This window comes from Lepisma saccharinum, chromosome 1, assembly GCF_977018435.1.
Source record: "Lepisma saccharinum chromosome 1, izLepSacc3.1, whole genome shotgun sequence".
Taxonomy (NCBI): domain Eukaryota; kingdom Metazoa; phylum Arthropoda; class Insecta; order Zygentoma; family Lepismatidae; genus Lepisma; species Lepisma saccharinum.
Genome location: NC_139229.1, coordinates 36,157,255 through 36,181,048, shown reverse-complemented (window position 1 = coordinate 36,181,048; position 23,794 = coordinate 36,157,255). Strand labels below are relative to the sequence as shown.

The following is a 23,794-nucleotide window of genomic DNA, read 5'->3' as shown; positions in this document are numbered from 1 at the left end:
TATTCCCAAGAAAACAAATAAGATAATACTCCCATCAGCGTAATGCTAAGTTTTCTCTCCCTCGCCGCGGGGAAAGGCCGAGGGAGGGCCTGTCTTGAACCTCGCGTCTGACTGTACATTGAAACTGTTCCTCGCGCGTTTAACCCTCAACCGGACGGGTGAAGAAACTTAGCTAATGAATGAGTTCATATTTTGCATTCGTCAATATGGCAATTTTGCACCCTTCAAAGTATATGAGGAAAAATTCTCTTATCTAAAATCCTTACCTTCAAGTGGGAAAAGGGGTGTAAAGAGCCCCTTGAGAAAAGTTATAAGTGCTTGTGAAGGGACCTGCGCAAGACGTACACATCCAATTGAAAAGGTAAGGAGGCACTAAAGATTTCCTCAATGAAAGTCGCATTCTGATGGAACCATAAAGTGCCTTTTTGCACAAGGAATATTTAAATTTGAGGCACAGGTTTATAAAGTTCGTGCAAAGCAAATAGTTTTGTATAATGTGTAACTCACGTTCAACTATGATTTGAAGTTTAATCTAGAATACAGTTTCATTTTAGTCCTCTATGCCAGATGAACTGAGAATAGTGTTGCTCTCTCATAACTCAAAAATCAAATACAAACGCACGACCTGGGTGTCCTGAACTCGAATGAAGTTTCAACACGTTCAACAGAATGGCTTATGCAATAAATATCTCGATGATACAACTAGACCTCTGCAGGATGCAGCCGAACAGCAACAGTATAGTATGTTGAAAACTGTACTGTATATTTAGAGAAAAACTACCACCTGGGTCCCATAGACCCAGCCCGTCCGTTCTAGGGTCCCATTATGTATTGGGACTAGGCACGGCACCGAATCAAATGAGTTTATGGTAGTGGCTGCAGGTTGTACTGAGGTGGAGCAAAACCGGATGAACAGATAAACCTCAAAGGAAACCGACATAGGTTGGGTCCATGGTTGATACGGATAGGAGAAAATATGGTGAATTTGCACGTCGACAGCCCGTTTTAATTCTCGAGGAGGCATTTCGACCGTTCAGTTCATGCAGAGATCTGTAGCGAACTTTACCGAATTAAGCCGATCGCTCTCACTGGGTCTCAAATCTTTCAGAAGGACTGATTTTCGGGAATCGCTCTCATTCTGAGTAAGCTCAGCCAATGGCAACCAGTGAGCTACAATGAAACGAGAGCTACGCTGGATAGTTCAATTAACAACCACAGAGAATTAGTAACTTCTCATTTTATTTTCTTCAAATGCATTTGCCGAGCAGTACAGTGCTGTGATGGGTCGTGCCTTGCCTAGCTGCGCCGTGCCGTGCCGTGCCGTGCCTAGCCTAGCCTAGCTGTGCTGTGTCGTGTCATGCGTGCCCCAGGTCGCTGTACTTTCTGACTCTTCGCACTCTCACGTCTAGTTGGTTACAATGTGCAACACCGTATCGTCTACTTCGTCGATTTGATGTCACGTATTGTATTTGGTATCTGCACAGTTTGAACTAGGTTATGAAGCGGTGTACGGTGTGGGGTTAATGGTCACGTGGTGCGTGCTAAACAATGAAATTTACTCTTGTACATTCTTCTTGAATCTACACCGCTGTTCTTGCATACAGTGTCTACTCCGTTGAATGCTATCTCCTTGCACCAGCCTGATACTGGGATATTCCTGCACTACACCTGGTGTCAAAAAGTGTAGCGAACTGGACGGGGCCAATGAGGACAAATTGTAGAGCAATAGGCATTGTCGTTGGCATGGTAACTCTTGTTCGTACAAAATAAACAGACAATAAAAGTAAAGCAGGGTACTTTAATAAAACTACGTATTTGTTGAGTAACGCTCTTCAATTAAATATCGAAATACACAAATAATAACACAACTACTGATTATATTAATGAAAAAGAATATTGTATTTCAATTTCCAGTATGAATTCAAGGTGTTGTGGGACACTAACGCAGTTGAACGGAATTTACAGTAACCTTTTTATTTATTATTTATTTATTTTTGATTTTCAGGTAGTGAGGTTTCATTTTCTCCTAACGCGGGTACAGTTGCACTCCAGTCTCCAATCTGCGAATGCCCGGGCGGAGGCAGTGGAGGTGAGTAATGCAGTGACGTTTGTTCTTTTTTTGGTCTACGCCTAAATACGTCATTTCCGGTATGGAATATTCTCACCTTCTGGTTTTGTAAATACACAGTCATTAAAATCTCTGCTACCATTCTCAGTAGAGTAGTTTGTAGTCAGAAGAAAGATAGCAAGAAAAATACCATACTGACCGTTCGGCGCCAGTACGTAGTTCCTTGGTTAGAATTTCGCATTAAATACTTCTCTGATTGTTGGTGACATTGGTTCTCAGCATGTAATCTTAATTGGACTTTATCTATTGCTTAGTGCTTATGTTTTCTCGAAACGTGGTGTTAGAATACTTAAAAGTAGCTGGTTCAATGCAAAATAGCATTGAACTTTACCTTTGAAATTGTCCGTGCACGGTCATTTTGCAAATAATATTATTAATAGGAATCTTCTTATTAATGCTTCTTTAGTGGCTAAACCTCTTAAATTACTCGACTTTCCGTGTCATTTCATTTTTGACTCCTGATACGAAAACTGTAGATCTAGTCCCGATTAGCCTTTCTGTGCATAAAGTAGACTTTAAAACAAGAACTTACTCATCCTAATAATTGAAATGTAGAACAATTTAAGAAGTTTAGCCACTAAGGAAACCTTTCTTATTGGTATTACTTGTTACTCGTACTACTCGTAAGTTCACTAGGAGTAATTAAATAGCTGTGAATTATAATCCAATATTATTCCGCTGTCCATGATCGATGAAATACCGAAGCAAGAAGACAAATATGAAGATTCATCTTATTTTCTTTCATGATTTCTTCTCAGTACATAGTGCAAGAACTATTTGTAATTATTAATGTTGAATTCGCAAATACGGCTCATTAATATGACTACACTTTATAAATCGAAAGGCAAGTGGTGTTCATTTTTTAAATTACTGAAATACAGGGTGTCCGTTAAGTCCCACATCAAAGAAGGAATGACGTCATCTGTGAAAGTTGGATGTTTCTACGTGGTGTATTATATTATTATGTTCCTCTGCAGATTAAGAACTATGAATAAAAATCTGTAGACGTTTCTTGAACTTGGAGTAGGTTCTGTTGAGTAGATCTGGTAATTTCTCTGAGACGCGGAACTTTTTGAACATCCTGTATATTGATGGCACGGGTAAAATTACGCTTTGTTTTATGTTTCTGCCATTATAATGGGAAATTCTCTGTAAAAGGAAATGGAAAATTCATCTTTGCCAGATTTTCATTGTCGTTGCAAATAAATACCTGCACGTGATATTATACCGTATATTAAATCTGACATTTTAACTCGAAACTGTCGCCGAGAATATAAAGCGTCATTAATTTCGATAATATGGTTTACCTTTCTCTATATGGGAATGCATTTGCTCTCCCTCTCTACCACGTGATCTCACGCACATATATGAGCGCGCGCGCAAGCATGTGGAGGAGCATTGACCAGGCATTAAATATATCGTAAACAAGGATAGATAAAAGCTTTGAAACGCACTTTCCATTAGTGAACGAACATTTTATGCACGAATTAATGTAGAGTTTCCCCTTTTATGCTGTTTAATTTTTGCTTGTCCTACATTCACAATGTTGAATTCTTGAATTCCATCGTGTCATTCTTTATAATGCTTTACAATATCCGCTTAAACCTGGCATTGGACACATGATTGAAGTGGAAAAGAACTGAATTCCGATCAGTCCAGTTCACAATTTCCGTCGCTTTAGGCGCCTCCAATTTCATCGCAACTCTGAGGATGAATAGTGAAGTGCTGGATTAAATGAACGCAAGATTCGAACTTACGCCGACCTCGTGGCGGACTGGTTGGGAGAGAGTCCGTCCCCTCGTCAATTTCATCATATCATTCACACTCATCTGCGCGATTAACCAGCAGTGGAAGAAGAGCGAAGTAAAACAAACCCAATCAAACCACGATTCAAACTTAAACCTATGCATGCGTAGTTTACTACGTACGCTAGCTACAGTCTGAATTGTGCGTAACTTCGTATTAAGCCATCAACTATGTGACACTTTTAGATACTTACCGGCCTATATAAACCTTGTCTTTTCTTAATTTCATGTGTTCGTGTATTTCATTTCTAAGAAGCGTTTCTTCTAGGTCCCGTGTCAAGAACAGGACAGGAGTAATAATGGCGGTTTTGCTTTTTTGTGGAAGTTTCGGCAACATTAGTTGCTCTGCCTTCTAGTTTTATTATTTGTGATTTTTTTTTTTTTCCTGTCTTGGTTTGCTTTGTTTTTGGTATTTTCCCCTTTCGCACTCCTGTCGTGCTAATACAGGGTGGCTACTCACCGGGAATTCTGCGTGAATTATTGTCTCCGGGAATTATACGTGAATTCTGCGTGAATTTTTCTCCGTAGACGTGAAAAATTGCAACTTTTATTAATCCAAATTCAATTGAATTTATACATATTTAGTTTTTCACAGTTTAGCGTTTATGTTTATGGAGGGAAAAAAATCTGTGTGGAGAATAAACAGAATTATCTCAGTCCGTTTGATTTGTTAGTGTCCTTTGTAGAACAATCTATCTGACAGACTGAATATTATTGCAAGATAAGATATTTTGAAGCTGATTAGGTAAATTTGAGTTCGAAATTCTCATACAATTAACATTTTTTTTAGTAGATTTGTATACCCCTTGACATTTGTGACTTGTGTTTGTAGATGTATGTCGAGTCTCTGTGTGTGAAATGTCAAATGCAAACTCCACGCCTTAAATTAAATATTTTAAATACCGTTTAATTGAATTGAATTATACTTTTTGGATACATTGGGGCCTCACAGATCCTTTATATTGTTAATATATATATTTATGTGTGTGGGTGGTGAGAGGCGGTAGTACATAAGGTTGAAATACAGAAAATATCTACTTATTATTATTCCCTTGAATTTTTGGAAATTTCGCCTTGAAAACCGCGAATTATACTTGAATTTTATCATGGTCATAGAGTAGCCACCCATTGGGCATTGTATCAAGGACCCTAGAGCGTTTTATATGACCTGTAAAAGTCAGGAAAATCAACTTAGGACTGAGAAAAGGCCATGGAAAAATCACGGAATTGTGTATAAATGAAAGAATGAGTTAAAAATTTTGGGTGCGTCTGAACATACGGCCATTTTGTACCCTTCAATGTACACGGTGGAAAATCCCCTTATCTAAAATCCTAACCTGAGAGTTAAGAAAGGGGTGTAAAAGTCCCTTGAGAAAAGTTAAAGTGCAGGTTGTAAATGGACCTGTGCAGGACACGCTCTTAAACCTGGAAGGGTAATGGAAATTATTATTTTTTTTTTTTTTTAGTAAAATTGTTTATTATGGGATTGTTATATACCAACTTGCATTTCCACCAAATAACTCTCTTCTTTTTTTTTTTTTTTTTTTTTATTCGTTCCTCGTTTTTAGGCCGCGGTGGCTCAGTCGGTAACGCGTCTGACTACCATGCTCAAGGTCCCGGGTTCGATCCCCGGCCGGTTCAAATCCGGGAACTTTTCTAACGGTGGAAGCGGCCCCGGCGCCTACCCAGCGTCGAATAACATGGGTACCTGGGGGAAACCCTGGGGGGTAAAGGCGGTCAGGGGCGTGATGCTGATCACATCACCCCCACTCACGACCGGATCAAGAAAGTGTGGGGCGTTACCCCCACACCCCCTATACCCCTTCATGGCGTGGTGCTATGCACAGGGGAGCACTTTACCTTTACCTTACCTCGTTTTTAGTCTTTTCGGATTTCGTGAAAGTAGGTGTGAACCGAACTCTCCAAAAGAAGTTTCTACTCCATCAAGTGGATAGATTTGAATCGCTTTGCTTTGCCCTCTTCTTGTCATCCGACGTGACTCAGAGTCGCTCCCATTGTGTCCCCCACGCAAAGCATGGTGCACCAAATATTTCTTGGAAACCAAAAGTCTCCATCTTTAAAGAAAAACGTGGCACGCAAAACAATCATTAGTGCCGGACGAAGGAGTGGAGCATTGATTTCTCGTTTGGGATAGCGGTGGCGAGGGACATACACGATATGCACTTTTTTCCCCTTTCCTCCTGTAATAACATTCACGTTCTCATAATGGAAAAGGTATTTTTCACAGATGTCTTTTTATTACTTTTCCCCCAAAAGGTGTTTATTTCTTACCCTTAGTGTTAACCTTCTCGTGAGAGACCCAAATCGAAATATACTTTTAACAAAAAAACGTGGATAAAGCAAAGTCTCAATAATACATTCTCGGCTGGATCTTTGACAAAACTTTTTCTGTTTATCTCCATACGTAAACTGCTCTGGGATGCACCCAGCCTCTTATCAGTGGCCAGCTGCGGACAATAAAGAATATAAAATATCGGAGCGTTGTGTAGATTACTACACTACATCGAAATCGAGAACATGTAGAGCCCTACGTTGCGCGTTAATGCATAGGCAAATGCTGAAATTTAATTTCATTATGGTTTTCAGGAATCAAAAGATACTCTAGAGATTGTTGGAAGCACTCTAACGGAGCCGCCCTACCATCCGGTGTCCATTCACAGCGCTGAACTGTTATTTTTACAAAATCCTGTTTCCCTGCTGGCTGCTTTGTGAAAGGGGAGATTTTTATAGTTGCCGCTTCTTGCCCAAGCAGTAGGCCTAATTGGCGGTTTGACCGCGAGTTCCTTCGTAGGTAAACGCGGCAACAGAGGGTCACTGCCATAAAGGCGGTCTCCGAGCCGGCTAAAGAAGCGCTTGCACATTAGCGTACTCATTTTTTTCCGCAGCGGGCTGGAATTTGTCAAGGTGGATATTATATAGCTGCGTTGTGTGTGTGTGGGGGGGGGGGGGGTGCACTGAGATATTTCGTAATTACAATTTTTAACTTTAGTTTTAAAAGTGGTTCGAAGACAAAAATGGTAATCTGAGTCATTTTAAAGGGAGTTTGCATTTACCGTCGGGTATTTCCAGTTTTTTTACTGCTTTCATTTAAAAATTTTGTTTTTCCCAAAATTTTTAGAGGGGCTGTAGCCCCATCAGCTCCCCCCCCCCCCCTGCGTACGCCATTGTAAGTCGTCGAACTTCACGTGCACCACTAGAGTTCGACCTTTGAAGTTTTGCGAAAATTCTCGTGGAATTTGATCTCGACCCAAGAGTATCCACTTTACCTAAGGCTCGTGGATCGCAAAGGCTCCTCGAGCCGCTCCCGGCTCAAGTTGCGGCCGCCGAAATTTGTGTGGGTGAGAAAGCGAGGTTGTCTGAGCGGCCGTCCAAAACATCTGCCCTTGGCCGAGGGAGGAAAGGAAGGAAACGAATTGATCGCCGGAGAAACCAAGCGACGGGAGCGGAATACCAACCGCCTTCCCTCGGGAGATCTAAAGCTGAAAGCAAGGAGCGTCTGTTCCAGAGCCACGAGGTCATGGGATGGGTGACGCGTCGTTACCTACCCAGTCCTCAATTGGCGTTATGCATCCGTCACCGATGTAAACTAAGGTGGAGCTTAATGGATCATATTTCTGGGAAGAAAACGTTCTGGATTTATTGAGTTACACAAATGGTATCGAGATTCGCTTTGAAACCTATAAATTGCGAGGGAAAGTAAAATAAAAATTTTATACTGGTCTCATTTCCGGCTGGCGGCCGACCTTTGTGGCTCCGTCTGTCCACCAATCGTCTTCGGAGTTGGGTTGCTCGGTGGGTGTCAACAAACTAAGTTGCGAACTCCCGAAACAACGTTGCCAAGCGTACTTCTGTTTTTGCCAGTTGTATACCCATCTGTACACTTCTACCATTAACCCCCGTTGGTTTCTGGTGCTGACGATATAGTTGTCAGAGAACTCTCACGCTTTATAATACCTATGTGCAACTTGTTGATTCCTACGCTTATTTGTTTCTTTCCGCTAACAACGTTCGGAGCCTTGTGACTCGAAAATGCTAGATATCAGTCGAAGAAAATTCGATGTTTCTCAGCAGGCAGCTAGAAATGCGATCACTATAGAAGTCCGACAAAAATTATGACAGACTGTACGCATCTGAAATTTACATGAGGTAGCAACACGACCTCAAGGCTGCAATACTGAACAAGTGCACTCCAAGACTCCATTTTGTTATTTGTGGCGATCGACTCACTATCTCAGGTTCCGAATTCGAGTTCAGCTCTGGGCATGGGTGCCTCCTCAATTTCATATATCTATCATCATCATCGTCGCGATTAACCTAAAGTGGAAAGGCGACTTAAAATTCGACGATTACAAAATATAATACCTCCTGGAGTATTAATTTACTACCTAAATATGGGAGTGTCTCCTCCAACAATGATTATTCAATGAATATAATTTTAAAATTGTCATAAAAATAAAATACGTGACCGAGCGCGTTAAGTGGTCGACTCTCGATCTCGCCACCGAATTCCCTTGGTTCGAGTCCCGGCCTGGTCATGGGTGTTCTTTGTTTTCCTTCATCCATTTCATCACTCATCCTCATCGCAATTAGCTAAAAGTGGAAGAAAAGAGATTAAATAACTAAAATACAAATAATACAGAGATACGATTTGTTTCTCGAAACAAAGTGAAGTGTAAAACTGAGGAGATTTCGAATACATACATTGATTTTTAGCACCATTTTACAGGCATCAAGGAAACAGATGATCACTGAACGTCATAAAGTCATAATTCCATAATTTATTGCCCAAATTAGCTCGTAGAAGTTAACAAAAGCGCCTTATTTTGTTGCTGTTTACTTGTTTTATGGCGCTTTTTTACGTTTCTGAGTTGATACAATTGACGAAGGAGCATCCATATCCTATTAGAATTCGAACCCTGGATTTCAATAAAATGGACAGATTCCTGTCTTATGTTGTTTTCAATGTTACCCTTTTCTCCCTGTTTTTGCCAAGCTCGTATTAGGATTGGCCTTTATGACTGGTTGGGTGTTTTTAATGACACCAATAGTATCAGAAATACCGGCACTACAACAAAGACAGGATACTTGGTATCGAGCAGGGTTGTTCAAGGTCCAGGAGAGAAAATCAGTAAGCGTAAATGGGGTCTGGACCGTAAAGAACCTTTTTATGTAGGCCTATAAAGTATTTCAATTCGATCCAGGAACCTTTTTCCGGATGAATTTAAATACGGTCTAGGAACCCTTTTTCCGGATGAATTTAAAAACACCGAATCCATGACTATGACTAAATCGCATTTCTTTTTGTTCTGTAGCAAAGCCAAAATGCGAGTAAATAAACGTTTGCTTATTGGATCGCCATGATTTCTTCCCTCGTGACGTTGAAGAACTAGTTGTTTTCCATTATTTTCTTATAGTTCAAACATTTGATGTACGGAAATGCATAGTTTTTGTTATTAACTTTTTCAGACTACGTTCAAGAAAAGCCTTTAAATTTTGGTTCTCAAGTTTGTTGTTTGACCTCTTTCATTAAAACATTTCTTTGGTACAACATGAAAACATAACCAGGTTCCTGTAGTTATACTCATTTTTTTCGATCCGAGTTTTATTGTGTCCGAATGCTAACTGAACTTTGTCCTTAACTTTAGTGTACCCGTGCCATACAAGAAACTTACTTACGTGAGGGGAGGTTTTTTTTTACAGGCCCACACATTCATTGTGTATCACTAAAATTTTAAAAAAGCAACAACTTTTGTTATGGAATCAGTCCTTCCCTTGTTGTTTATATAAGTGCAGTTATATAATAATGACATATTACCTTCGTTAATAAAGGTAAATAACAATTATTCCATGAGTGTCGCACATATTTTTTATCATTCACTAAAACTTTAAAGAAGTTCATTTTGCATCAATCCTGTTTATTTTGTTTATATAATTGCAGTTATAGTAATTATAATATATTTACAAAAAACTCCATTAATAAAAAAACAAAAAAAAACAGTCACTGTCACTTGCCTGAGTGTCATGTGTGAACACACAACCCAAACTGTGACTGATAAGCCCACTGTACAAATTTTGCTCCCTATGTACAGACCCCGGAAATAAAAATGGAACACCCAGATCTTGAAATGCTCGCTTCCCTGCAAAGCGTTGTGTGTGTTGCCTAAATCTACGGCGCTAAGTGGATTTTAATAGTAAAGTTTCAATGGCAACTTCTCCCATCGCCGTAGAGTTAGGCAACACACATAACGCCTAGCAGGAAAGCGAGCATTGCAGGATGTAGGTGTCCCATTTTTATTGTCGGTGACTGTACAATGTAATTTATTTTCATTTTTTAAAATAAAAATGTTCATGGGAAACTGAAAAACAAGAGGTGATAGGCCGTTGCAGCTGCCTTCTGGTATTGTAGGGTTAACAATAAATATAACAAGGGGTCACAGGTTCGATACCCGGTGGAGGCACATTGCGCAGTGATTCGGGTCACACTTTAAGCTTCATGGACGTCCGGAAGGGGTATCAGGGGGGACGCCCCCCTGGACAAGATGTCCACTCGAAAATTATATGTTTCACATATAGTTTCATTTCAGCCACAGTAATATGATAATTATTATAAATACGTTGAAGGAACATGATAATTTTAGACTGAAATAGTGTTTATGCAGGAAAATATGCTTCCTTTGCCCCCCTGAAAAAAATTACCTTGCTTGCCCCTCACTGGAAAAATCCTGCGGACGTCCATGGGTTCAGTCCCGATTAGTCTTTCTGTGCCTAAGGTCTACTTAAAAAACACATTCAAATTCGAACAATAAAACTAATAAGCTCTCTACTTTGTATATTGAAATTTGCAGAAGGGGTCCACTGGAAATTTTTGAAATTCCACACTGTGTAAATATAAGTCGAAAGCTTCTACGCTGATAAACGGATGTAACGGCAAGTTGTTTGAGTTGTTCATGAAATTTTCGCGCTCTCTTGCCGTACACGGACGTGCATGCCATGCAGTCTCAGCATTGGAGAGATTGCCGAAGCGCTGGTCATGGTTTTTCAGGCATCCCGTAAAGTCCTCGGCCCGCCCCGGCACTTGCGCATGGTCGACCCGAGCGCGACCGAACGTCTCCGAAATCCCTCGAGTCCGCAACGACCAGCCTGGCTCAAGGTGACAGTTGGCACTGCGCCAGAAGCGGTGACGGGTCTCCGGTTCGAGTCTCGATCGAACTCGCCCCCCTCGCCGATCGCGGTGGCGCCATGTTCGGTTTGGGTGGGCGACGAAGGTTGTGTCGAGCACAAGTGGTTGCTTGGTAACGCCGATTTTCCCGCTCTCGGTTGTTTTTAATCGTTCCGACGATGAACATCTTGCGATCGTTTTTCGAAACCCAGTAGGTGTACATGTGCGCGATTTGAACCGTTCACGAGCGAGCGAAGACGGTTTTCCTTATCCTCCCCGCTTGCGTGCGAGAGTTTTTTTTTTTTTTTTCCTTTTACGAGGGGGAGGGGCCCGCCTTACGCCGGACGCACAGGTGGACATGTCCCCTCCAAGGCGTCGCGTTCGCTTGTCAGTTACGGTGAGCACTGGATTGTGATCGTGTGTGTTTCGCTGTGGAGAAAGGGGGGAAACCTGAGTGCGATGCTGTGTTTCGCGTCCCATTCATTCTCCATTGTGGACGCACAATGCTCTACATGAATTACGTCACTTGCAGCTTTCGCATTGTGTATCGAGGAACGCGGATATCCATACTGTCCCGATGATGGGCTACATTATGGGCTGTGCCTGCTTCTCAAAGGGTAAGTAGTGGCTAGTTACCCTCTTCCCTCAACCTCTCTGTTTGGCGTGTCTGTATCTATGTATTTTATATACAAACAGTCACGGATCCAATCGTGATAACGTTGGGTCTGGACTTCCTTAAAGGCTTACCAAGCCCATAATGAAATAAGCAAAATACTTGTTTACAGTTTCATAATATGAAGTTGATTTTTTTCCGTAGAACTTACCTAAAGATAAGAATTAGATTGTGATCGTACAGTTTTGTATTGACAGTGGCTGCGAAGATTTATGGTTTACCACCACCACTACTAATAAGAATAATATGCATCAAGGACTTTTCATCAGCTGGACCTAGAAACCTTATTGGCATTCGACAAGTAGCCTAATCATTTTTTTTTATTTTTTCCTTTAATAGCACAATTGTTTTTATACAAATTTTAATGATCTTTACTAGACATAAACTAGATAATAAATACGAGTTGTTATATCTTTATTCTTATATCCTTTTACCAATCCGTGTAATATACCAATATTATTAATTGATCTATTTAATTTATTATTAATACATAAAATACATATAATCCTTATTGACTTTATTATTAGTATTACGTGTGAGACACTGGGATCCCTCCCGACATTTTGTTACAGCTACATGCCTGCCGACATGTATTTAGTGTGGGATCAATCGGTGTGAATATTATCTGAAACTGACACTACACAGAAATAAGTTGTGACTATGTTATGTAACCTGTACACACTCCATGGAAGTTAGCTCAGGAGTAGACCTATTTTCATCATGAGCATGTGTATAAAGTGCGCATACAGTGTTATTTTTTTTAACTAGATTCGGACTTGGAGAAAATAGTTCTTGTCTTTGTCAATAATGCAAGAGGAAAGTTGAAATTGGATCTTGAATTTGAGGTGTTAACTTTGTGCATTGAATTGAATGGCGTACCACAATAATCGTATCGATACACATTTACACAGCCCATGGAAGTATAAGAATTAATTGTGTAGTGCACTATAGTGTTATAACAAACTTCAACAACTACAGCAAGAATACCTTGAAAGTTATGACCTGAGGGATGGGACCACAAGGACTCTCGTCCGTAGTGGCAGTTTACAGAGGGATCTATCTACAAGTGTAAATACAATAAACTGGGTTTCACAACGCACATATCCTCCCAAGCCATACGGGAATTGCAGCGGAGATTGTACAGATCCCTGAAGTAATACTAGAGGTGCATAATGCAGGACGTCTTGCATAGTTGCATTAATATAACTGAAGTATATATATTTTTTGTAAGAAATGGACATGTCGAGCCTCATCGCTTAGAAACGTTACTAGGTGAATATTGAATTTATTAAAGTGTTATAGTATTAAATTTTATATTAGCAACGCGGACACGCCAAATCAAGTGTAGGGCCGAAACCAACATGGGGGCACGTGAAATTCGGTTCTTACTTACACATTTCTGAATTGTACTCTTTTTCCCGCAACCTTGAAAACCAGAAGGCTAGTTAACGAGGCCTGCCGTAAATATAACCATGGACTGTAATTTTACAGGGCGGGTACTAACATTACATCACGCTTCCGGCAGACCCTTGCCATATATTTTGTTACAATATCGTTAATATTGCTGCAAGGGTTGGATCATCTCATCTGTCGTGAATGTAGTGTGATTTATTTTAAGTATTGGACATATATGCTCATCCAACGTGCCGGTTTTAATATCCTCAGACAAACTTTGAACCTTCCCTACTGTTTTATCATCAATGTTGGGTGATGATAGCAGTGTTTTAACTAATGTTTTTATCTTTTTGAGGAGCGCCGACTTTTTACACTATTTCTGAGGAAGTTTTTAGTATCTCCTTACCTTTTAAATGTGTTCTTTATTTATTATTATTTGCACGTCTACAGAGTATTAAACTTCCCATTACAGAAGGCGTAAGTTGCGTGTTGTTTGTACAATTCGACTTATACGTATACAAACGCACATATAACACGTGAAAACACATAAGTGTATATACTTCTATACGTGCATTAACGCAGGAAGTTTGTAAATAATTTATGTCTATGTCACACTGTAAATGTAACAAGAAATGTATATATACAAACATTGATATTTAACAATTGTGCGGGTCCCGTTACAACTTTGCACCTTTAACAATTCTCTCTGTGCTTTTTACACACTTTTTTTAACTCTCAGTTAATAATTTGAGATAAGGGGATTTTTGCTTGTGTATTTCGAAGGATTCAATTTGGCCATATATCCGGACTCATCTACATTTTGTTTCTCATTCGTTCATTCAAAATCATTACTAAAAACTTCAAACGAATGACAATTACTTTGTATGTGTGAATTGACGTGCCTCGTGCCAACCTGCTAACTACAGATGTACGTATTCATATATTTGCACCATGGGAATAATTTTGTTACGATGGGTATGCGAAAGCAAAGTGCGTGGGAAGATCACTCTCGTTCTTACGGTGACCTTGTACCTTCAGGTCTCACAGTTTTTCACTTTCTACGTTACGCAAAGGTGAAGAAATATCCTTCCGCTGAATCATGCCGTCTTGCACTTGGGAAACTTAGCGCTAACCATCATTTAGTACTTATTTCCGTCTCTTACGGAATAAAAAATGATTTATTTATTTGTGCGAGTGAAGAGTTGAGCGCACAGTGAAGGAGAAACTGCCCTCTAAAACGAGTGATGCGTGGGCACACGTTATAATTTTGTTCTATATCCCCAGACACTAACAGCCACAGAATCTAGGTCAATTGTTCTTTATTATCCTCAGGAAGTAAACTTTGCCGAGCAGATATGTTCAATTGAAGTTTGCTGTCTTACTGTTTCGTGAGTCTTGCTTTGATATCCTTGCTCCACAATAATTCACTAATGATGACATTATCAGTATTGGCAATTAGAAAATATCATAAATTCACTATTCGTACAAGAAACTAACATTACTCACTGTGTCACTTTCTAGTTAATTTTCAGTACCTTAATGGCATTGTTAATTTTACTTTATGACTTTGAAAGGCATATTATTGTCTTTCATTTTCTATGAATAAATTACTTCGTGTCTTCAAAAAGGGATAACATTACCAATTTGATCTCCTGTGTGGTGCATTAAATCCTGCGCGGTTCATCGTGTCCGTCCATATCAACTGTCAATGTGTCGCCAGAAACGTTACAGCTGGATACAAAACTGTAGGGCAAACAAAAAATAGCTCATTACAGCATGAATTATGTCGAGTGACATGCCTGTCTCCCCCGGTCAGACAACAATTGACGTCACGTCATCTATCCCAGGGACAATAATAGGTAGAAAGCTGCATTATGCCGTATGAAAGATCGCAGTGTATAGGTCAGCCCATGTGGAATGACAAGTTTTGTCCATTTTTTCATGTTGCCTTGTACTACAGTGAAGACGGATGGCTGTCGTCAGTTTTTCGTTGCATTGCTATTGTGACGAAGCACCTGATGCATCAGTCATAGTGTGGGCCTCCCAATGGTCAGTGGTATCGTCGTCGCCTTGTAATCAAGGGGTCCCGGGTTCGATACCCGGTGGAGGCACAAGTGGTTCGGATTCCACTTTAAACTGTAGGTCCGGTGCCTATTAGCCTTACTGTGCATAAAGTGGACTTAAAACAACAAATCAATCAGTCAATCAAGCATCATTCATAGCACTCGCATATCATAACGCAGAATAGTATACAAATCACATGTGTGTCTCGCATTCGGAATGCTGCAAGTTTAAGTCCCGCCGTCGGCCATCCTGCTTGAGATTTTCCATGACCTTCTCAATCACCCCTGGACTTCCCCCAATGGCATAGTGGTAACGCCAAGAGGTCCATGGTCGATGGAGGTACGTGGTAGTTCGGATCCCACTTTAAAGTGTAGGTACAGTCCCAATTAGATTAGCTACGCATAAAATTGACTTAAAAACTCAGTCACTCCAGTGAATTCGGAGGTAACACCTTCGATGAAGGCCACAGACACCTGAGCTCATTTGCTGCCCACCTTCCTTCTTTAGTCCGTTACAAGATTAACCGAAAATTTACGCAGAAAAAGGAACGCAATTGGAATTGTCAGTAGCCATGCTGGCATTTCTCAAACCCAGGATTGTCTATACTCGGGGAGACTTAACAAGGCGCGTGGCAGAAGCTCCATTATTTTCAAGTCGTTCTGGAACACCTGCACAAAACCGGATTTGTTTCGAAGTTGATGAAGTACACATCATAAGAAAATCGTGAACAGGAACCAGCTATTCGTAACCGACGCACTTCAGCCCATACGCCTAACTTCGTGATCGCTTCTATAGTGCAGATGCATATGCCGTATTTCTTCGAATCTATGGCGCACCCCCCCCCCCCCCCCTCAGGTTTTGAAAATGTAAGTGCGCCGTGGATTCGTTGCCGTCTCGAATTCGAATTGGAGTATTTTACCCATTTCAAGAGAAGTTTTTTCCTCGTTTCATCGAAATACAGGTGTTCATAAAAATCACCCTAACGAAGTTTTCTTGTGATGGTATTGTTAACAGTAATTGTAATACTATACGGTATTGTTCTAATAACGTACCGGCATGTATATCTGTGCGCCTTAGATTGGAAACTTTTTTATTTTCTCAAAACCTGAAGCAATATTTAAGGTTTGCTTAAAATCCGATGACGTCTTGAATTCGAAGAAGTACGACTCGCACAAATAATAAAAAGTCGATTCGGTGGCTCGTGCCCTGGCGTACAGCATTCCTCTGTGAATGGCCCTTCATCAGTTTCATCTTATCATTCATCCTCATCGTCACGATTAGCCTCAATGTACAGGAAAGCGACATAAAATAGGAAAGACTTGTTCCCTCACAGACGTTGCGATCCTGTTCCCCGAAAACGTGTCTAAAATGCAAGTAGCTTCTTTCAGGCAAATCCTTGCATTTCGCAACGAACTTAACATTTGTGCATGGTACTTAGGGATTGCGTGCGAGCAGTAAATATTGCCTTTGATGTTCAGGTTGCGTTATCCACGGCTTGCGTGTCCAATCTTACTCAGGAGAGATTCCAGACCGTCGAGTTGTTGGTAAAGTTTACCAAGTTGTAAGCTTTTATGGTCCCAGTAGAGAGAGGGAGAGATAGCTGCCTGCCTTTAATCAGCATATAAAAAACTCCTGCCCGGAACCTGGCTCCAAAGTGTGAAGATTGTCCGCTCTAACTGTATTTTCGCACCTGACAAGTCAGGAGTGTAGGAGGAATGCATTCAAGTACAGGCATCTTTCCCATTGCAGACTGGTAACGCGAAGGTTGTTTCCAGTGCCCGTACAGGTTCAGCATGTATCTTGTATGAATTGTAAAGTACAGTCACGAACACTTGTAACGTTGTAACGATTCTTTTGACTTTCAGTGCGATTGCTACAACCCAGAAGTGTCAGTGACTGTACAAGAGTTGTTAAATTTTTCAGTTGTTTGAGTTGTAGTTAGTTGCGGCTCCGTATCGTACAACTAGCGCGTTTGTATATTGACAGACAGGTCACTACGATTTTTGTATCTTAATGGGCCTGACCCCTTACCTGGTAAGGGGTGCAAATTGTAAGGATGCTGACGGATCCAGTAAGTTTAATCAACCAAAAGTTCGGGATTTATATGTTACAATTCTTATATGCTGATTTTGTCAGTTTTTGAAAAGGCATAGCTATATCAAAAAGACAAAGATCATATTATTAAGTTATTCCTGCGTATTATAACCGTCTTGAATACAGTGAATCCCGAAAAAAAATACGCTTGATGGACAATGTAGTAATGAAAAAGTCTGTCCACCAACTTAGGACCTCTGGCATACACGACCTTATGAAACCTTAGTTTTCCTTTTACGATATTTATTCGTTTTCAGTACGCGAGTGTGTTGCATTCACCCTGGACAATTTTTCTGGACTTCCAGTGTACCCAGCGTAGGGGAAAGGTGCCTAATATGAGATAGTTTTTTTTTTAATGAATATATAGGCGTTATACAGTAATAGGAGACAAATGTATTTTTGCAATATCAGCACTGTGCGTCACCTTTACCATTTCCAATGAATTCATTATTTTTATATTACCTTAAAGCACTACGACGTAATTTTGATGAAAGTAAAGAAATACCATTTTTATGAAATTAGAAAGAGGTGTCCTAATATGAGACTCCAAAAAGTTTCTAATACGGGCTAATACTGTGTGATAGCTGATTCAAGTTTTGTAAGTCGGCGGTCTTGTTTTATTTTTACGCTTCAATTTGCAGCACTCAGGGCACACAAATTATCTTCTTCACACCAGTCTTCATGAGCCCAGCGAGTCCACTCAGCGCTAACAATACAGAAAACTTGATATCTACGTATTTTAAAACCACTCTCTACCCACGCCGCATAGGTACGAAATGGCTTCTTTGTTCTCATCGTAGCCTGCATTGGCTGAGAACGTGGTTCATATAGTCTCCTGCACTGCAGAGTCCAACATTTACCTGGCCCAGAATCTAGGTGTCGCATATAAGGGAACTATCGCATGTTACGCACATAATCCACACACACCTCTGATATTTCACACAAGTTATTGACTTGATTTGATGTATTTTACTTCCGCTTTTCTGTCACTTTTATTTATTTATCACCTATACACAGCTCTGGCTCTAATTACAATAGGTGCAGGGTGGCTACTCAGCTGGAAGTCCTTGAATTCCGGTAATTATGCATGAATTCTGCTTGAATTTTTCTCCTTGAACGTGAAAATTTGCAACTTTTATGAATCCAAATCCCATTGAATTTTTATATATTTATTAATGCCCTAAAGCACGTTTTTCACAGTTTAGCTTTGATTTTTATCGAGGAAGGAAAAGAAAAGAAAGTCACGTTTAAAACAAAAACAGTCCGTTTGCTTTGTTAGTGTCCTTTGCAGAACATCTATCTGACAGACGGAAGATTATTGCAGGATATCTTGAAGTTCTGATACAATTGACAATTTTTCGTAGATTAGTATATTCTGTGACTTGTGTTTAGATGTATTTCGAGTCTGAGTATGTGAAATGTCAAATATATACTCTCCACATTAAATTAAATATTTTAAATATATGTAAACTACCGTTTAATTGAATGAAATCACAAAGACCCTTTGTATTGTTAATATATTTGTGTGTGGGTGGTGAGAGGCGGTAATACGTAAGGTGGAAGCAGAGAAAACATCTTCTTGTTCCTTTGAATTTTTAGAAAGTTCGCCTTGAAAACCTTTGAATTTTAATATGTTCCTTGAGTGCCCACCCTATAGGTGTACAGTCACAGACACTTCTGGGTTGTAGTAGTTCCATTAAAAGTCAACGGATATGTTACAATCCAGAAGTGTCCGTGACTGTACATAGACATAGAGTAATGGCAATTCATAAATACCAGTTATAACAATACAATATAGCATAAGACGAAAGAAAGATAGAAAACACAACTACACTGATAATTGCGTAAGGAATACTAGTACAAATTGTATACAGTGCATAAAGCAAATAAAATTATATTTGCAGAAGTGCCCGTACAAACACATATGCACACATACGCACACAAATATATTTACATGCATACTCATGTACTCAGAAACACAGAGGTATTTTAGGGGTTTAATTTTTAATGTTCTTTGAAGAGAAGATTTTTGACTAATCGCGAAGATGTCGATGAATGATGATGAGATTAAATTAAGAGACAATGACAAACATACTACATGGACGACACAACACGAGCCCCATTGGCTGTGAATCCAGACGCCAGAGCCTCGCTAGTCTGCGAAATGCAATCCAGAATGTACTATGAGGAAATGGAATTGACATTTTGGAATCTTCAGAGGGGTCACCCCTTACAAACCTCACACGAGTTCTGTTGGAAGTCATGGTATTCGGTGCCACGTACTACGAATCCTCTAGTAAAAACATCTGTCTTCATCGGCATGAGTATTGTGGAGAAAAATTACCATCCTGCCTGCTCCGTTCATTTCTATACGATGATATAAGGCATTAACGAGTTAAGTAAAAATTATAAAGTATCTCAATGGAAAGAGCTTTAGAATGGCCCGTAGTTTCCATATTACTAGCGACTGCGAGAGACTTAGTGTTGCCCACGGGACGAGACGGGACAGGCTTTTAAAAATTCGAGACGAGACGAGATTGACCATGTGTCATAAGACAAACGAATATTTTCGAGACGAGACAGCATTTCCACGAGACGAGACAGGCCAAAGTCTCATCTCGTGGGCAACACTAGAGAGACTGTATGTTGGTGCTTGTAGCATCCCAACGGTTGGCTCGTACTGTTCCGAAGAGGACAGTCAGTTTGAATCTCGATTACTGGATATGTGTATGGTATGTCCATTCAGATGTCTAATCATCACTCTCTTCCCGTGGCTAACACACGAGGCGAAGTATATATGTGAACCCACTAACCTTTCATATCTCGATCTTGGATGTTCGCATGCGATCCAGCTATATTTTCTGAGCAGACTATCGATTACAAAAGTACTGGCTGGTCGAGAGAGGGGGGGTTGGGAGAAACTGGAGTGAAGTTTTAGTTTCAGCCAGAAGCGAGAGTTTCCAGACAACAAGGTAATAGAGAGAAGCGCCAGTGTATCTTGTTTATCTTCACCGTACTTACCACTACAAATTTGAAATGTTTTGATTACGTTGGTTTAGTTGACTTCGCTTTTCTGCCACTTTTGGTTAATCGCGAAGATAAGGATGAGTGGTGATATGATGAAGGGACACACACACAAAGAATACCCATGCCCAGGCCGGAATTCGAACTGGGGCCCCATGGCGTCGTAGCGCCCTGTAAATGAAATATGATTGTTTCACCGTCTCGTATAAGTTGTATGTTTATATGAGTGCTTTGTATATTGAAAATTTTGAAGAGTCTCCTCTTTGACGTACTGGTTACCCTGTCGCGTTGTAATCGAGCAGTTCCGCTCGATTTCCTGTAAAGGCCCGTAGCACAGTCGCTCGTGCCCCTCTTTTAAACAGTAGGTCTAATCCCAATTAACATGTCTGAACATAAAGTGGTGTGTTTGCTTTGTCAAAAAAAAAAAAAAAAGTAAAGTGCTCCCCTGTGCATAGCACCACGCCATGAAGGCGTATAGGGGGTGTGGGGGTAACGCCCCACAAACTATTGAAAATACAATCTTTTGTTATTCGTACTGTATATCTAGAATTTTGTAAGTGAAATCGCAGTGACTTACATTCAAACGATAATTGGCGTATTGAATAGTTGTACCTAAAAACATTATTAATTTCTAAACTTTTTTTCCTAATGAACTCAGACTTCAACTTTTACGAATCGAGCTACAAGCTCATAACATGTAAGATCTGAATTTTCTCTCCCGTTCATTTGTTATAGAGGTGTGAAATTACGTGATACACCCAGGAATGTTGCACTTACCTAAACATAAATTTAAAGATAGTTAGCCTAGAGTTAGAATTATTCTTTCTGCTGCAGTTGTTCTCTTATTTATAATTTGGTGATTACATCATTCTCTTAGATGTGGGACTTTGCTTTGCACCAAATGGGACAGATTTCATATCTCCTTCATGGAACATTCTTAAGCCGAAGAAAAGAGCAGTTCGTTATTTCAATATAGCTCAATCGATAGTACTGTTGACGGTACCACTGCTTCACTGAGTGCAGCACTACCATTCATTGTTTTTCATTTCTATATGTATCGATGGATTCTGTGGTATTTATCGAACTGATGAAAAGAACGATAAAATTCTACGCATTTTATGCATTACAGACGATTAAAGGGTTAATTATGACATAGAAAGGTATTTAAAAGAAGACGAGATGTAGTGGCAACATTGGTCGTGTCAGAGGACAGTATCATGCATGTCTGACATTTGGCTGTTATTCAGTCAATGCCCAGATTAAAGAAAAGAGTCGAAATTTATCGCACAAAACCGTAACCTATTAATCTTTTCTTTTTGATAATAATAGGGAATGTAAAAATCTTTAAAAAAAAGTTGCAGATTAATTCCTCTTGCTATACTTTGATAAAAAAGTAAAGTGCTCCCCTGTGCTTAGCACCACGCCATGAAGGCGTATAGGGGGTGTGGGGGTAACGCCCACACTTTCTTGATCCGGTCGTGAGTGGGGGGTGATGTGATCAGCATCACGCCCCTGACCGCCTTTACCCCCCAGGGTTTTCCCCAGGTACCCATGTCATTCGACGCTGGGTGGGCGCCGGGGCCGCTTCCAACGTTAGAAAATATAATAATTTCGAGAAATGAGAAGTAGACTTTTTCGTATATTAATTGGTAAGATGTAGTTCTCGAACGTTAGTAACTATGAAATATGCATTTATTCTTATTTTTTTTTAGGAAATTTAGCGAATAAGTATGGGGCAGTCGATTAATTATGAAGCAAAGAGCGTTTCAACAAATAACGTGCAAGCAGCTGTTATGAAAGTGGGTGGGGAGAGTGTTCGGTATATGGACGATAAAGCTGTGGACGTGGGCTCTATCGTTATAGTTTTATTGGCGCAATAAAATGAACCAGAGCACGAGGACCTTTTCGTGACGCGAATCTCTGCAGTGGGAAAAACAACTGTTTATTTCATCTAGTGTTGTAGCATTCCTTTCAAGTTCCTGTAAATCTCTCCCATAAAATAACAAGGCCATCTCGACTCGAAATTCAGGTTGCATGCACTTCCCCACTAGGTAGTACGGACCTTACGTAGGACAGAATTTCTCCACTGATGATGAAACCTACTCCCCCCCCCCCCCGCATGTATATAGTACAAGCGTGTGAATAGTTTGTAGTCCTATCTATTTTGGATACCATTTTCGCATAATTTTACTCAGTAAGACACACTGCACTGTTCTCAATCACTTTCCTACTCACCTCTTATTTCTCATCTTTCATGTACTCCTGAGTTATATCTCGACGTAAATGCTTCCGGTTCGAATCCCGGCCTGCGCACATGTGTTCTTTGTAAGTTCCCGTTCATCAATTTCATCGTATCCTCATCGTCGCAATTATCCAATAGTGGAAGAAAAGCGACGATAAATAACAGAAATCAAAATGAAAGCAAGTAGATATTGAACATATCAACAGTAATTAAGTTGTCAAAGACTGTAGTTTTCGAAACATTTTCGCTATGAAATCAAAGCACGGACACTGACAGTGATAGAGTTGGTGTACGTGCAGGTAGATATTGTTATGTGTTTGCATTGTGCTGTGTAGGAGAGTTTTCCTCCTGGTTGTGTGTTTGTGCGTCACAAAGTATAAGCCTTTAATTTTGTTTGCAAATGTTTGCTTTAGGAGAGATAAGACCTGATTGTCTAAAAGTGGATAAGTGGTCGACTGCTTCTAGAAGATCGGCATGCACTCTATATAAATCTGACGGATCATGCAGTGAAGCTCTGGAACTGTTTGATGTTACCATTGCCGTGTAAAAATATTTTAAAACTATTTTTCCTTCTGAGAATGATTACTTCAATAATATACAGTATGCTTAGTATGTTCAAGTGTCAATCATTTAGCAACTTAGAAAAGTCGAAGCTGATTCGTCGCTACATCAGATACTTGAGCGGAAAACGCATAACCTCACGGATTATTCCTGGTTTTTCATTGTTGTGTTATATGTAACTGGATTTCTTTTTTGAGAATATGGCTTACTGGTGACTCCTTGGCATTGCCTTTTTAACTATGAACATATACCTATATCGTAGATGATGACTAGACTTGCTAATTCTCCCGGAATCGAACTCACTCTTCCGATCTCCCGGAATGACGAGATTTAATATTATATTATTATTATTATATTTTATGGTATTTCATTTCGAAGAATTTTGTTATATCATTACGGCTTCAGGAGGGCCATTGTATCGGTATATGGATTTTTTTTTGTTTACTTACAAATTGTGAATACTAAAAAAAAGCAAGACTACAAACAGATAACAGCTCATGTTCAGGACATTGATCTTCCAGAATATTTTAATCTAAAGAATTCAAGAAATCGCCAGGTATTTTATTCTTTAAAGTTGATAAGCCTAATGGTGACCATGTAATTGGGTACGCCCATCTTAAGAAAAGTA

General features: G+C 40.0%; 1 protein-coding gene across 10 annotated transcripts in view; it reads left to right on the top strand.

The window, feature by feature from the left end:
* LOC145994569 (phosphatase and actin regulator 2) overlaps positions 1–23,794 on the top strand; it is a 535,503-nt gene that overhangs the window by 398,308 nt on the left and 113,401 nt on the right. For 9 of the 10 annotated variants that reach the window (XM_083130687.1, XM_083130631.1, XM_083130649.1 and 6 more), the window contains one exon: positions 2,006–2,089. The exons of the other annotated variant lie outside the window; for it this stretch is intronic. In XM_083130687.1, coding sequence (XP_082986813.1) covers positions 2,006–2,089 — 84 coding nt within the window. The remainder of the gene's footprint in view (positions 1–2,005; positions 2,090–23,794) is intronic. 10 annotated transcript variants of the gene reach the window in all.